The sequence below is a fragment of the Caretta caretta genome, chromosome 7, assembly GCF_965140235.1.
Source record: "Caretta caretta isolate rCarCar2 chromosome 7, rCarCar1.hap1, whole genome shotgun sequence".
NCBI classification, from domain to species: domain Eukaryota; kingdom Metazoa; phylum Chordata; order Testudines; family Cheloniidae; genus Caretta; species Caretta caretta.
Genome location: NC_134212.1, coordinates 23,218,125 through 23,232,420, shown reverse-complemented (window position 1 = coordinate 23,232,420; position 14,296 = coordinate 23,218,125). Strand labels below are relative to the sequence as shown.

Sequence of the window (14,296 nt, the reverse complement as noted above, 5' to 3'; positions counted from 1 at the left end):
AGCTCTCAGGGAACCCACGGAGACAATGTTCTTCCACACAAAGGCCACAACTACATTTACATCAGATACCATAAGTGCAGCCTGAGAAGAGGGTAGCACTGGGAGGGAGAGAAGCATGTTCAGAGTCTCTGCACAGTAGGTTTGTTCAGTGCCTCCTCAGATGCTCCCAAAAGCAGAGCTTGTATAGAGCCCTGGTGGGAATTAAAGCCATACCCATCATCTGGAATCCTCACCGAGAGTAGAGGGAAGAACACTACCTCACCTCCACTAGAGTAACTCTCTCCCCAGGTCACAGTAACTTAGCAACACAGGGAGGTAAAGTTACACCTCCCTTTGCCAGCTCTACTGAAATTACACCATAATCTGCAAATTGGCTGCAGATTTATCAAGTCTGCATAGCTTCTCTGGAATGGCAGCCATAATGCATAGTATCGCGGGGGGACACAGTATACAGGGAGTCCCTCAGAAAGTCTTCAGAATCTGGCTTTTGGAACAAATTGGCATTGTTAGTCTTTTTTTTGTCTCCCACAGTGCTTGACATTCCCTGTGAAACAATGTAATGTCCTGAGGATCCATGCCTTTGAGCAGCTGGCCATGGATTTTAACCATTCCCCATGACAGTTATTATTCTTTGGCCTGTCCACATCAGCCCTGGTTGTTTCCACTCTCATTCTCTCATGGATGTCATCTGCATGACCAAGAGCTTCGGCAACCAGATTAAGAAAGCTTTCAACTTGTTCTTTCTACTGTCACGAGTTGTCTGTCTGCCTAGCGAGGACACCATCACAATTGTCTTTATAAGGAGAAGTGTATCCATTTTTGTAGCCCAACAATCTGAGAATTCACAAGGTAACACACACTTGTCACTGTGAATAAACCATGGTGTGTATTTTTTGTGCAAGGTTTTAATTCTAGTTGGCATGTGGAAGCCTAGTGCCAGAGATGAGACCATTTGTGACACTAGCAGAATGAAACACCAATACCAGTGACTACCAGGCTGTCACCAACCTGTTTTAATATTAGAATTCTTTTTCAGCTTGGAGAGGGAATATGGTTTGCAATCTTTTACACAGGACTCTCAGATGGTTACTGTTAGGAATTTTAAGTGCAATTGTGCCCTCAGTTGCGTTGGTGTAAATCTGCAGTAATTCTGGTGACATAACAGAGTTTCTGCAGTGTATTTAAAGGCACAATGTGTCCAGAAATCTGTCTTTTGTTTTCTTTCTGTAGGATTTTTTTTATTATTATTATTTTACTAGAAAAAACTGTCTTGTAAGCAAGGTGGTCACTGCCAGCACCAGCCTACAAAATGCCAATCATAACTGAAGTGCAAATATGGTCAGCAGTGTGACTGGAAACATAGCACTGTCTTTCTCAAGAGAACTGCTCCCTGGAGCAGATTTTGATCTCAGTTAATGCCAATGTAAATTCCAAGTAACTCTACTCGCTTCAGTGGAGTTACTTCCAATTTACACTGTTTTATGAGAGATCAGATTCTGGCCTCTGTGCCTTTAAATCCCATTTGCTTATTTTTAGTAACAAAACTAAAGGTCTGTGGCAGCACAGCATCCTGATACCCCTTTGTGACCCGCTGTGACATACTGCAGCAGGGACACTATCTGTTCCCCTCCTAGTCCCAACCACTGTCCTGCCACAGACACTGTCAAGTAGCAGTCTCCAGTCCAAAGAAAATATAAAACAAAAGGGCCTTCTGCCCCTTATAGGCTACCCTCCACTCTTGTAGAATGCTGACCCTCCAGACTTTCTCCTGAAGAGGCTCTGCTCCTACCAAGCTGCTGACCCTCTAGGCTTGTTCCCTGGATTCCTTCCCTCAGTCTGATTCTCCCCAGGCTGCATCCTTAATCCCAACCTATCTCCAGCCCATCTGCTTGGGAGTTGGCTTTTTCCTAGGCCTGCCGCAGGAGACTCCTTCTTCCCTACCACCTCTTCCCTTCAGTGTCCCCGTCTGGTTCCCTTCATTTGACCCTTTGACCACACTCCTGTCTCTGTTATTTCATTAATTGTCCCCCGGATTTATTTGGTGTCCCGGTCCTGTGGATCCCCCTCTTAGGCTGGAGGGGGATCCTTTAGCAGTGGACGGGCTTCACCCGCCCACTTCCCGGGTCGCAATAGGACCTCTTCCCTTCAGGGCCCGTCACAGGAGACAATCACCCTCCTGTAGCTCTCTTCCACAAATAAGCTCTCTCACTCAACTCTTCACCATCTGGGTCTGATAAGTGAATTGAGCCACCTGATCCCCAGCTGATCACAATCAGCTAGGTGGGGAGGGTAGCTGATCTGTCACAGGTGAACCTAAATTCAAATCCTCTTGAAGGACCAGCAAGTCTATGACAGGGCCCAATCCTGCAAATCCTTACTCACATGAATAATCCCCTTGATTTCAGTGGAGCTGCTATAATGGAAGAACTATGCATGTAAAGGTATGCAAGGTCAGCCCCAATGTTTTAACCTCCTTTTGCTCTGTTAGACCTGAAGAATTGACACAGTGATGGGAGAGGAGCAGGCTTCTCGTCTGGCTCACACATCATCAACAGAATTGTTAGCAAAGTTCCACATACAGAATCTTTGTTATTGGTATTGACAAGCAAGAGAGAACACAACTTGACATTCAGAACCCTGGCTCAGTTTGTGGCACTGACAGTTTTAAATAGAAGAATACAGCTTTTCACTTGTGAACGAAGCAAATCTTGAGTTAAGGAAGAGACCATAAACATGGAACTCCACATTGCCATTCTTGCAGCCACTTTTCAGACTAAAATGTCACTTTCAGCAAAACTATATATATTTCATTCTTTTATTCATTGTGATACATGTTTCTTGCCATGTGACATTTTAGACTGAGGACACTTAATGTAGTTTCTCTTTACTAACCACAGCTCTTCAGAAAGCTTCTCTGTGTTACAGTATCACATTTACTGTACAGAAGACTGCCAACCTATTTAATCAAATGCATCCCAAGACTGCTTCATTTTTCTCTCCCTGTCTTTTTTGTATCATCACAGAATTCTTGGTCTTGATCTCAGGACACTTGTTCCAGAAATATTTGAATAGAGCCTCTTTCTTCCTTGCCATTGCTGCTGCCTCTACTTATGCACTACATGGCCTGTTTCAAGCTTTCATTATTGTACCTACCACAGAGGACTGGACTTCACCTATATTTGGTGATCTCAAAGCACCTTTGAACCTACATAGGCAACACTACCTTTATCTGACAACATGCTGAAGTTCACCTGCCAGTGACCTTTGGCACTAACCGTTTTCCACTTTTTGATGCTTATTCCTGGCTATGCCTATGGGGACACTTGGTTCCGCTGAAGACAAGGGTCTCTCTAAACCAAGATAAGGGCAGGGTGGAAGTCATCTTCCTCCTCTGCTACTCAAGGGTACTCCCCTCGTATCACTCTCCTCTTGGAAACCCTCTACTGACTGCCTCTTTTATTCCATGTCACATTCAAGTTTCTCACCCTCATCTTTTCAAGGCCTTGCACAGTCAAGCCCTTGCCTATAATTCTGCTCTCATTTCCTCCCACTCCCCTTCCTGTTGTCTACTCTCCTTCCAAGCTATGTATTTTTCCTGCTTTTTCCCCCTATGCCTGAAACGCCTTCATTCTTTTTCTGCATGAAACCATCACCTTCTCTTCGTTCTGGTTTGACAGTAGCAAAGTGGATGGGAATTTTCCCATTGACTTTAATGGAAGTTGCACTGGACCCCAAAATAAAAAAGACTGGTCCTGAGGTTAAGGCACGAGATTGGGATAGCTGGGGTCTAGTCTCTCCCTGCCAGATCTCTTGGGCAAGTTACTTCACCTTTCTGTACTTCAGTTTCTTCAGCTGTAAAATGATAGTAATGATACTTCCCTACCCAAAAGGGCTGTGTTGTGAGTCTGGATTCATTAACATTGAGATCCTCAGATGGAAGGGGTTAAAGAAACGATATTAAGCCAGAGCAATAAAGTTTCATTTCAGGTTCACCTAACTGAATTTAAGAATGCAAGAAATTATGAAAAAAATGAAAAACTCAATCCATTGAGTCCAATATACTTTGCCCTACTGTTGAAAACAAAAGGGGCAGTCTTTCATTTCACGGAGGCAAATTGCTGGAAAAAATAAAAAGTGGTTGTGCTATCTGTTAAAAATCTGTTTCCTCTTACCCAAGACATAAATCTCACTGTTGACTACAGCTGTGCTGAAACGGTATTTGGAGTACTTCATTGGTGTGCACTCTGTCCATTTGTCTCGGCCTGGGTCATACTGCAACATTCTGTTACTTAATCGATCCAGCTCATCGTCAGGGAGATCCATCTGTATGAAATATGACAGTCATATAATAATACAACATTTGGAGCCCTCTGGACATGCCTGCGTGCAATTAATCACAGGAGACAGCTGAGCAGATAAATAACATAAACACATCAATTATAGCTGTGAAGTGATTAATACTCACTACGATTTACCAGCACCCATGACTTGTGGCTAGAAGTACATTGTAGAAGACAGATGAATAACAGTTTATTTATATTCTATGGCAAAAAAGTGGAGGATTTGGGTAATAACAAAACATCTATGGACGCAGTTCTGACAGAACATAGCTCTTTTACAAGGCCTCTGTGAAGCTCTAAGAATAAGTCAAAACCTTTCTCCTGAAGACTGAATTTCTGTTTACTTGGTTACTGATGCTGTACCATGAGTTTTGATGGGGTACTTTAAAGGCTGATTTAAGAACCTCTTTATATACAATATTTGTTCTGAATTAATGTCTATTTATTTAATCAACAAATAATTAAAACTGAACAATTGCTAAATCTTTCCATTTAATAGTTTTAATAATAACCCCCTGGCTTCCAACTACAGCTTTGTTCCCATTATACCCCTCCCATACCCACTCCTGCCCCCCCCCCCGTTTATTCCAGTCTTCCTCCCCATTTTCTCCCTCTTTTGGTGTTACATAAGCAGCTATAATTGTTTTTCAGCAGTAATTATGTGACGGCCCCTTTAAATGTAAGTAGTCTGCTGTGGGGGAGGGCTCTGAAGTATTTCAATGAGAGAAAGAGCACACACACGCATACTCTGCTTACTCATGGGGTTGTTATATTTGTTCTTTTTCGCTTGTTGTTTTCCTTAGTATAAAGACACTCTGACATCATGGCAATGGGCAAGGAATCAAAGGCTAGATAATGAAAGTAATTTACACTGAACGTGCACGCTTTGCTTTTTGTGTACAGAACACTCAACCTCACACTTTTCTTCCATTCTGCTCCCAGAGACCATAACCATCTCACTGCCCTCATCAGCCTCCTCCCAAACCTACCTGTGATGGCGGTCCTCACTCCTGGAGCAGCCTTTCAGTATAGCATCACAATTACATCCCTGCCTCAGTTTCCACAGTGGGGTTTCACTAAGGGCAACAAGACACATGTGTATTGAACTGGGCCCCTGCAGGGGTCTAGTTTATGTAACCCAAAGGTGGAACCGTATACAAACAGGCCTCCCCCTCTGCATCTCTAGCTGAAGAGGGAGGGGGCTGAATTAAACTTAGTCCATCAACCCCACTTATGTCCAGGTCCCTTACCAGCAAGGACCTCTTGTCCCAAAATCATCTTCTGAAGCCAGGGCCTTTTGTCATTGGCTGGGGAAGGGTCTCTCATTCTGGGTCAAGATCCTCACAGAGATCAAACCATGACCACCCATCCTCAGAACAGCCTAGAATTCCTCTGATCAGGGGCTTCTGTTGCTACCTGATGAAGTCCTTCCACAGGGGCCACTAAGCCTTAGCATTCAAAGCTCCTCCCCTTTGGAGCCTCTCCCACCTAGGAACATTCTTTATTGGTTTCCTTTTCTGGTGAGTCCCCTCACTAGGCTCCCCTTGAGAACTTTCTCCTTGTAGGGACAGTTCCCTTCCCCAGGAACCTCTGTTCTCTGGCCCACCCCCACTGAGAGTAGCTTCCTTTTATGATGCCGAGGTGCTTCCCTGCCTAATTAATGGCCTCTCAGTTATTCAATGATGTAATGAGTCCCAGGTGAACCTGGGCTGTCTCATGTAACCCTTGTTGAGCCTTCATAGGTAGGCTGAGCCCCGGACTGCCTCAGAGGGCCAGCTACCCTCTGACAGAACCTCTTCATAAAATCCTTCTTTCCTTCTCGTTATTAACAACTCCCAGTTCCCCAGGCCTGATTGATACTCACTGCACTACTCCAATTTTACATTGACGTCAGTGCAGTTACACCAGTGCAGAACTGGAGTAATGCTGTGGTGAGTAAGGCCCTCCCTCTCCTGAGCTGTTGTTATATGTCCGGTCTTGAGTTTGCCTTGTCTTATTTCAATTATAAGGTCTCAGGGGGGAGAGCATATCTTTGACTATGTTCTGTGAACTGACATGTACACTTATGGCACTATAGCAATGTTATATTATTAATCTTTGTCAAGGCTGATGGAGTGAGTGCTCAGGGTTGCGCAAATATAAAGATAACCCCTAACCTGAGACACTTTAATATGCTTTCATACTGCTCATTTGACAATATCATACATATACACCAGGGGTGGGCAAACCTTTTAGCCCAAGGGCCATATCTGGGTATGGAAATAGTATGGTGGGCCATGAATGCTCACAAAATTGGGGTTGGGGTGCAGGAGGGGGGTGAGGGCTCTGGCTGGGGGTACGGGCTCTGGGGTGGGGCCAGAAATGAGGAGTTCAGGGTGCGGGAGGGGGCTCTGGGTTGGGGGTGCAGGCTCTGGGGTGGGGCTGGAGATGAGGGGTTTGGGGTTCAAGAAGGTGCTCCAGGCTGGGATCGAGGGGTTCAGAGGGCGGGAGGGGGATCAGGGCTGGGGCAGGGGGTTGGGGCACGGGAGGGGTTCAGGGGTGCAAGCTCTGGGCAGCACTTACCTCAAGCAGCTCCCAGAAACAGTGGCATGTGCCCCCTCCGGCTCCTAAGCAGAGGTGCAGCCAGGTGCTTCTGTGCGCTGCCCCGTCTGTAGGCGCCACCCCTGCAGCTCCCATTGCCCACAATTCCCAGCCAGTGGGAGCTGCGGGGGTGGCGCTTGGGGCGGGGGCAGCACGTAGAGCCCCCTGGCTGCCCCTAAATGGAAGAGCCGGAGCGGGGACATGCGCTGCTTGTGGGAGTCTTGTGGAGTGGTGGCATGCACATGCCGAGCGACCCCCGACCCCACGCTCCGGCTGGAGTGCAGGAGCAGGGCAAGCCCCAGACTCCGCTCCTCAGCAGGAGCTCAAGGGCTGGATTAAATTGGCTGGCAGGCCGGATGTTGCCCATGGGCCATAGTTTTCCCACCCCAGTATACACCCTTAGTGCCTGAGAGGGGAATACTAATACTGAAGCAACACACCTACCGCTGGGTCATTGGTCTTAAAATCTTTATTTCACCACTGTGGCTAATGCATTCTGACCTGTGCAGATAGATTCTTATGTAACTCCTTACCAGTTAATGCTAAACTGCTCATCCCAAACAACTGTATGCATAGATATGTACTCCTGAATTGTCACAGAAAGTGCTAGTTGGCAGGTATCAGTTCCCAGGTGCGTGTATTTTTAACAGTCTTGGCTCAATATTCAGGACAATAGCTTCTCAGGCATTTTTCTCCTTAGTTTTAGAGAGCTATCAAGCTAGACAAAAGCTGGGCGTCTACCTTAACATCTATCTTTGTTATATTACACACCACCCAGCTTGAGCTTTTTACAGCCATATTATTTCCATGTTAAGTACGTCCTTGTATTTTAATTATTTAAAAAAGAGAAAGTATCTTTGCTCAGTTTCAGTGTCAGACCTACTCTCTTAACATTCTCTTTCCTCCTTAGGGATTTCCAAACTCAGAATATCTTAACAGATGGAAATTGTGTTTTCTGAACATGTTTTAGTCTTAAATTTTTAAAGATTTGATTCTAAAAAGTGGTCCCAAACCAATGAGACGTGATCACATTTTTAATATCCTACAGACAACAACATATATTATAAATGTCCCAAATAAAGTCTAACAAATTATTTTGGTGGAAAATTGCATTTGTGACCAAACTAATTTTTTGATGAAAAGCTTGGTTCATCTCTAAGGTGCCACAAGTACTCCTTTTCTTTTTGCTTTTCCACTGAAAGTTTTAACTTTTTATAAAAAAAAAATAAACAAACCCAAACACCTAAAAACGGAAAAGATTCCCCAAGTAATGGAGCTGAGCTGTGAAGCTTGTATATGGATTTGGACCTGAAATTTACCAAAGTTTATAGGGGTTGGATTTTGGATTCCAGTATGGGTCCATGTCTTAGAATCATAGAACATAGAGTTAGAAGGGACCGCAAGGGTCATCTAGTCCAGGGGTTCTCAAACTATGGGTCAGGACCCCAAAGTGGGTCACGACCCCATTTTAATGGGGTCACCAGGGCTGGTGTTAGACTTGCTGGGGCCTGAGGCTGAAGTCTGAGCCCCACCACTTGGGGCCAAAGCCGAGCCAAGGGTTTCAGCCCTGGGTGGCAGTGTGGCTCAGGTTACAGGCCACCTGCCTGGGGCTGAAGCCCTGGGCTTCGGCTTTGCCCCACTTCCCGCATGGGGTGGTGAGGGTTGAGCTTTGGCCCCGGCACCTGGGGTGGCGGTGCTCAGGTGGGCTGAGGCTTCGACACTGCGTCCCGAGGTCATGTAGTAATTTTTGTTGTCAGAAGGGGGTGGCGGTGCCATGAAGTTTGAGAACCACTGATCTAGTCTAACATCCTGCCAAGATGCAGGATTTGTTCTGTCTCTTATTTAAACACAACTATTTGCTGCTGATAGAAAAGTTATAGAGGACAATTATTAACTAGTGGGATGTGAAAGTGCCGGGGAAGACCCAAGTATAATCATCACCATGATTTCTTTTTAATTAATGTTTCGCTGGATTAAAAACTGAGTAAGGACTTCAGGATTTACCCCATGACTATTTAAAAATGGAACATGAGTGAAACTGTGTTTAGACAGGATGCATTTTTAATTTTTTTCTCACTGAGAAACTCCCTTTGAAACAACTGCCTTTATTACGGGTAGCATATAAATTTAAGATTATATGACATGGACATTATTCCTCCTTGGCTTGCTTGATTTTCCCATTAAAGATGTGAGAGGAATGAGTGCAATTTATTTTTTGCTTATAACTGAGGTATTTTAACTATGCAAGAAGAGCCACAAAGTTAGGCAGCACATAAGCCAGGTTAGCTAGCTTTTATAGAATAAAATAATTAGTACACTTCTTTACCTGTGGTGTCCAGCCTCCCATCACATAGAGTTTATTATTTACTGTTACCACAGCATGGCAGGCCAGTTGCACTGGAAGAGGTGCCACGCTTCTCCAGCTATCTTGCTCCATGGAATACTTCTCAACACAGTTTGTGACCAGATATTGATTTTTCAGTTTCATTTGCCCTCCTATGACATACAGGTCATTATGAACAGTGCCCAAGGCATAGAGTTCACGAAACTGAGCAGTGCACAAACTTTGCCAAAACCGGTTTCCTCTATTGTGGTACCTGTAGGAAAATCCAAAATTAGAAACTGTGGTTCTGATAAAATCATATCAATTTTGTATTTAAATCTCCCTTCTCCAGTTTCAGATGATGTTACAGTGACAACAGAAGTTCTTTCTCTTGTCAACAGAGAAGAAACGTTTCTAGCCTTGAACTTAGTGGGATTAGTCACGTGCATTAAATTACTCACATGCATAAGTGTTTGCATATCAGGGCTTTAGTAGGGACTTAGGAACCTAATTCTAGGCACCCAAGTTTGAAAATATTGACCACAATTAAAGTGTCCTTATTTTGCATGAGCTGAGCGCTCATAACTCCCACTGTACTCAGTGAAACCTGCAGTAGCACCTCTGAAACAAAGGCCACATTTATTTAAGTGTCTAATTGTGGATTTATGCGCCTCAATTTAGGCCCCACATTTGCTGATGTTGGCTTCACTTTGTAATCAGTCTTGATTCTGGCAAAGCTCCTATGTTCCTTAATGCGGGTTTATCTGAGTGAGGAATGAGTAAAAACAGAGTGAAGGTTTCAATATTATTAATTATTAATAATTATTTATTATTATGATTATGATTATTACATTTTAGCTCCCATGCATCATCAGCATGGTATAGTTAAAGCTGGGTGTAGATTCATGAATGACCAAACTCATTCATTAATTTCCACATCTCAGACATCAGCACCACTATTAAATAAATGACCTGGAGGAATGATCCAGGAAAGAAAATACTAACAAACTGATGACCTTTCGATTAGGGGAATATGAGGTCTACAGAAAGAGACTTAGGATGAAATCCAGTTCACTTTACTTATACAAGGATTCCATCTAAGTCAATGGGCCTTCTCATGAGTAAAAGGGTCAGGATTTGGCCCTTAATATAGAAGGCGATGCCTCAGTGTTTCATGGAGAGAGACAGATTGCCCTTTGTAACAAATTGCTTTGGGTACCTGAAATCCACATACAAACATATGGGGAGAAGAATGCTTTCTCTAGTGGCCTTTTCCTGCTCCAGGAACATTATTTATTGTTTAACTTTAAAACAATTATTAATTTTTTCCTCCCATTTGAGGATACACACCTATAAATTTCAATGTTCTTGGTTTTTTGTCTAGACATTTTGGCAGCACTGGCCTCCCCTGCCACAATAATATCATTGTTCTCAGTGACAACACCGGTACACACACATCCTAAACCCTCACCATACTTTGGGGAGGAAATGAAGTAAGTCTTTTGTGTTGCAGGAGCGTAACAAAAACTGGCATCTGCATAGCTACCATGTCTTGATCGAATCCCCAGAGAATTATTGCCGATGCAAAGTAGAAGACTGGTGGTCTCCATGCCATAGCGAAGACTGAGAGAGGGGTGGGTGGATTTCTTTATAGTTTCTAATGCTCCATCAATCATATCATGACATTCTGAGTTAGAGAGAAGAACCGTGTTCCTTTTCCGAGCTTCCACTAGGAAAGAAGGACTTACAAGTTCCAGTCTCACTTGCTTCAGGAGTTCAATCAGGTACTCGACACGTGATTTTCTGCTATGGTTCACCCATCTGAGGACCAAGTCCAAAATGTTCTCCTCCCGGGATACATTCAGATCATCTGATCTTATGAGACTCAGCAATTGCTGTGCTTCAACCTCTAATATTTCTTCATGCAAGCTCACCTCAGCAAAGTGCTGATACAAATATTGCCTGGTTTGATCGGACAATTCCTCTGCCCCAATGCGCTTTGCAAAATAGTAGATCCCCACACAGTTGGAAGCATCCATATGGTCCATCATGTATTTCTGACACACATTGAAAACATCTTCCATCTGCATAAAAAATGCAGCAACAGCAACACTTTGGACATTGAAATTAGTGAGGTGCAAATCTGCACTGTACATGTAGTTGAGTATTATGGACACACTCTCTGACGAGATGTCATAGAGCACCACTTCTCTTTGGGTGCACTCAAGCAAGCCACAGGTAAACATAGCTTTGAAATAGGGACTGAATGCAGCCAATATCAATTTATGGCAGGGGAACTTCTCATCTTCTGCTACAAGGACCACATCAATCATTTGTGTTAATTCTTTCATACTGTTTAATTGATCCAGTAAAGTCAAGCTATGTCGCTGCTTCCTTTTCCCTTCAGTCTTGTGATCCATAATAAAACTCAAAATTTTCTATTTTTAAATCTCTTCAAGAACTTGCTTGATTTTTGGAAGGGCTACTTGCATGTCTGATTGCTCTCGAAGTGATATGCCTTCATCATAAAATATTTCTGGGGGGAGGAAAGCATATAATTTTCTTATAAGAATAAATCCTCTGACAGTTGAATTTTGCTGTTAAATCCTAATGATAGTAAGCATTTCTAAAGGACAGGTTATAAAATTTAATACATACTTGAGCATATATAACAGTTTCATTTTCAAACTGAGCTTGATTCCAAGATGAGGACTATATTATTTTCACTCTCATTTTTGATGCCTGAACAAATGAAATATAGTTTTCATTCTGCATTTAAAATTGATACATATTTTAACATTCTGACAAGTCACTGGCATTTAATAGAAAAAATATTGTATTACAGTAATGTTCTAATGATGTAATGCATGCTACCAAATATTTATGGTATTGTTTAGAGAGATCCAAGCAATTAAATATTACGTCCCAATTGGAACTAAAATTGCAAGGACAAGTCCTCCAGGCCTCAGTCAATCAAAACTCTTACTGATATCATATGTAGACATCCACCTACCTGCTAACTGAAAATCAGGCCCTGTGTTGCTGCTATCTGTCTGGTATTGACACTCATCAATTGAGCCTATTTTGACGTACGCTGTCAGGTTAAAAGTCATATATTTTATTGAGCTTACCTATGTGACAAATAGCTTTCACACCTCAGATTATTAAAATTGAAAGAAATTTAAAATTTGTCACCAGTACCTTTTACATTTATCTCAGCCTGGATTCTGAGAATCAACTAGTCAGTTTCACTTCTGTTTATAGTCCATTTAGAATCACTTTCAGGCTGTCATAGGCTAGCACAAGGTTCCAGTATTTGCCTTGCAAACTCTGCAACCCAGTGGGAGTTCTGGGAGTGCAATTAATGCAGGGTTGATCCCTAATTAAAGTCTTTTGCCTGCCTTGACTAGTTTTAGATGTGATAAAACTCCAAGGGAAAAAATATACTTTCAACTACTATAATTTTATCTCTGCCATTTGGCTCTCTTTTTTTCTCCCTTTTTCCTGACAAGTCACAGATATAAAAATTAAATACAAAGGGCCTGATTTCAGGGCATTTACACTGGCAAATAACTGGAATAACACTTTGTGAGTCAGTGTTCTCCAAAGACAAAGGCCACCTCAAATGATCTTTGGGGTTCTGTAATTTTTCCCTTTTCTCCCCTCAGTTTTCTTGTCAAAGAAACCCCAAACCTCCCTTTCAGCGTTCTCTTTTGTGGCTCCCTGCTGTCACCTCTCTTAAGGCCTGATCCAAAGTCTATTAAAGCAAATGGAAAGATTCTCAATGACTGTAAAAAGTCCATGGATCAGGCCTTCAAGCTTCTGTTCACACATAAAGAAAAGGAGTACTTGTGGCACCTTAGAGACTAACCAATTTATTTGAGCATGAGCTTTCGTGAGCTACGGCTCACTTCATCGGATGCATACCGTGGAAACTGCAGAAGACATTATATACACACAGAGACCATGAAACAATACCTCCTCCCACCCCACTGTCCTGCTGGTAATAGCTTATCTAAAGTGATCATCAAGTTGGGCCATTTCCAGCACAAATCCAACCTGGATTTGTGCTGGAAATGGCCCAACTTGATGATCACTTTAGATAAGCTATTACCAACAGGACAGTGGGGTGGGAGGAGGTATTGTTTCATGGTCTCTGTGTGTATATAATGTCTTCTGCAGTTTCCACGGTATGCATCCGATGAAGTGAGCCGTAGCTCACGAAAGCTCATGCTCAAATAAATTGGTTAGTCTCTAAGGTGCCACAAGTACTCCCTTTCTTTTTGCGAATACAGACTAACACGGCTGTTACTCTGAAACCTGTTCACACATACACACCCATAAAGAAAATCAGTCCACCATGCAGATGCTGAATGTCACCTTATAGTTCAGCTCATTTAGCTCAGACCACTTGATTATTTTGAAATCTTCTAGTCCATCAGTGGCACACTTCAGTGCTCACTGTTCCTTAAAGACTTCAGCAGGAGTTTTGTCTGGGTAAGGACTGCAGGAAATGTGCCCAAAAGGCTAACAACAATTGTGGACTTGATTCTTCATTATGTCACACCTTGTATAGTCATTTACACTTCTGTGAAGCAGGTATAAAATATGACCACCAATGCAAGTCAGTGAAGAATTCAGATTCACTACCATTTTACACCAGAGTAAATGTATATAACGCAAGGTAGTAGAGATTCAAGCCCACTGAGACCATAGAAAGGGACTGTTTACACAACAGACCTGGTTCTCTGCTCAAACTGGAGTCATTCTGTTATAATTCTGCTTAAGTCAAAGACGTAATGGTCAATGGGCAGACATTGGGTGGCACCACCTACCCATTTGTCCCCACTGCATCTCCCAGCTCAGCTCCCAGCATGTAAAAGGGTATTGAGAGAAAATCCCTGCACTTCTGTCCTCCCACTAGCAGGGACAGCCATGAGACAGCCTTGTACTCAGTGCAGTAACAGATACCACCCTGCCTCTCCCCCTGCTGGCAGCCTTCTCTGTGGGTTTGAGGAGAACAATAGGGTAGGCAGAGAAGATATCACTGAGG

At 43.2% G+C, this 14,296-nt stretch overlaps 1 protein-coding gene across 3 annotated transcripts in view; it reads right to left on the bottom strand.

Moving 5' to 3' along the window:
* The window catches only part of KBTBD12 (kelch repeat and BTB domain containing 12), a 76,150-nt gene that overhangs the window by 35,704 nt on the left and 26,150 nt on the right, over positions 1-14,296 (bottom strand). For all 3 annotated transcript variants that reach the window (XM_048858732.2, XM_075130306.1, XM_075130307.1), the window contains 3 exons: positions 10,594-11,779; positions 9,247-9,517; positions 4,173-4,323 (listed from right to left, as the gene is read on the bottom strand). In XM_048858732.2, coding sequence (XP_048714689.2) covers positions 4,173-4,323; positions 9,247-9,517; positions 10,594-11,663 — 1,492 coding nt within the window. In that variant the 5' untranslated portion in view covers positions 11,664-11,779. The remainder of the gene's footprint in view (positions 1-4,172; positions 4,324-9,246; positions 9,518-10,593; positions 11,780-14,296) is intronic.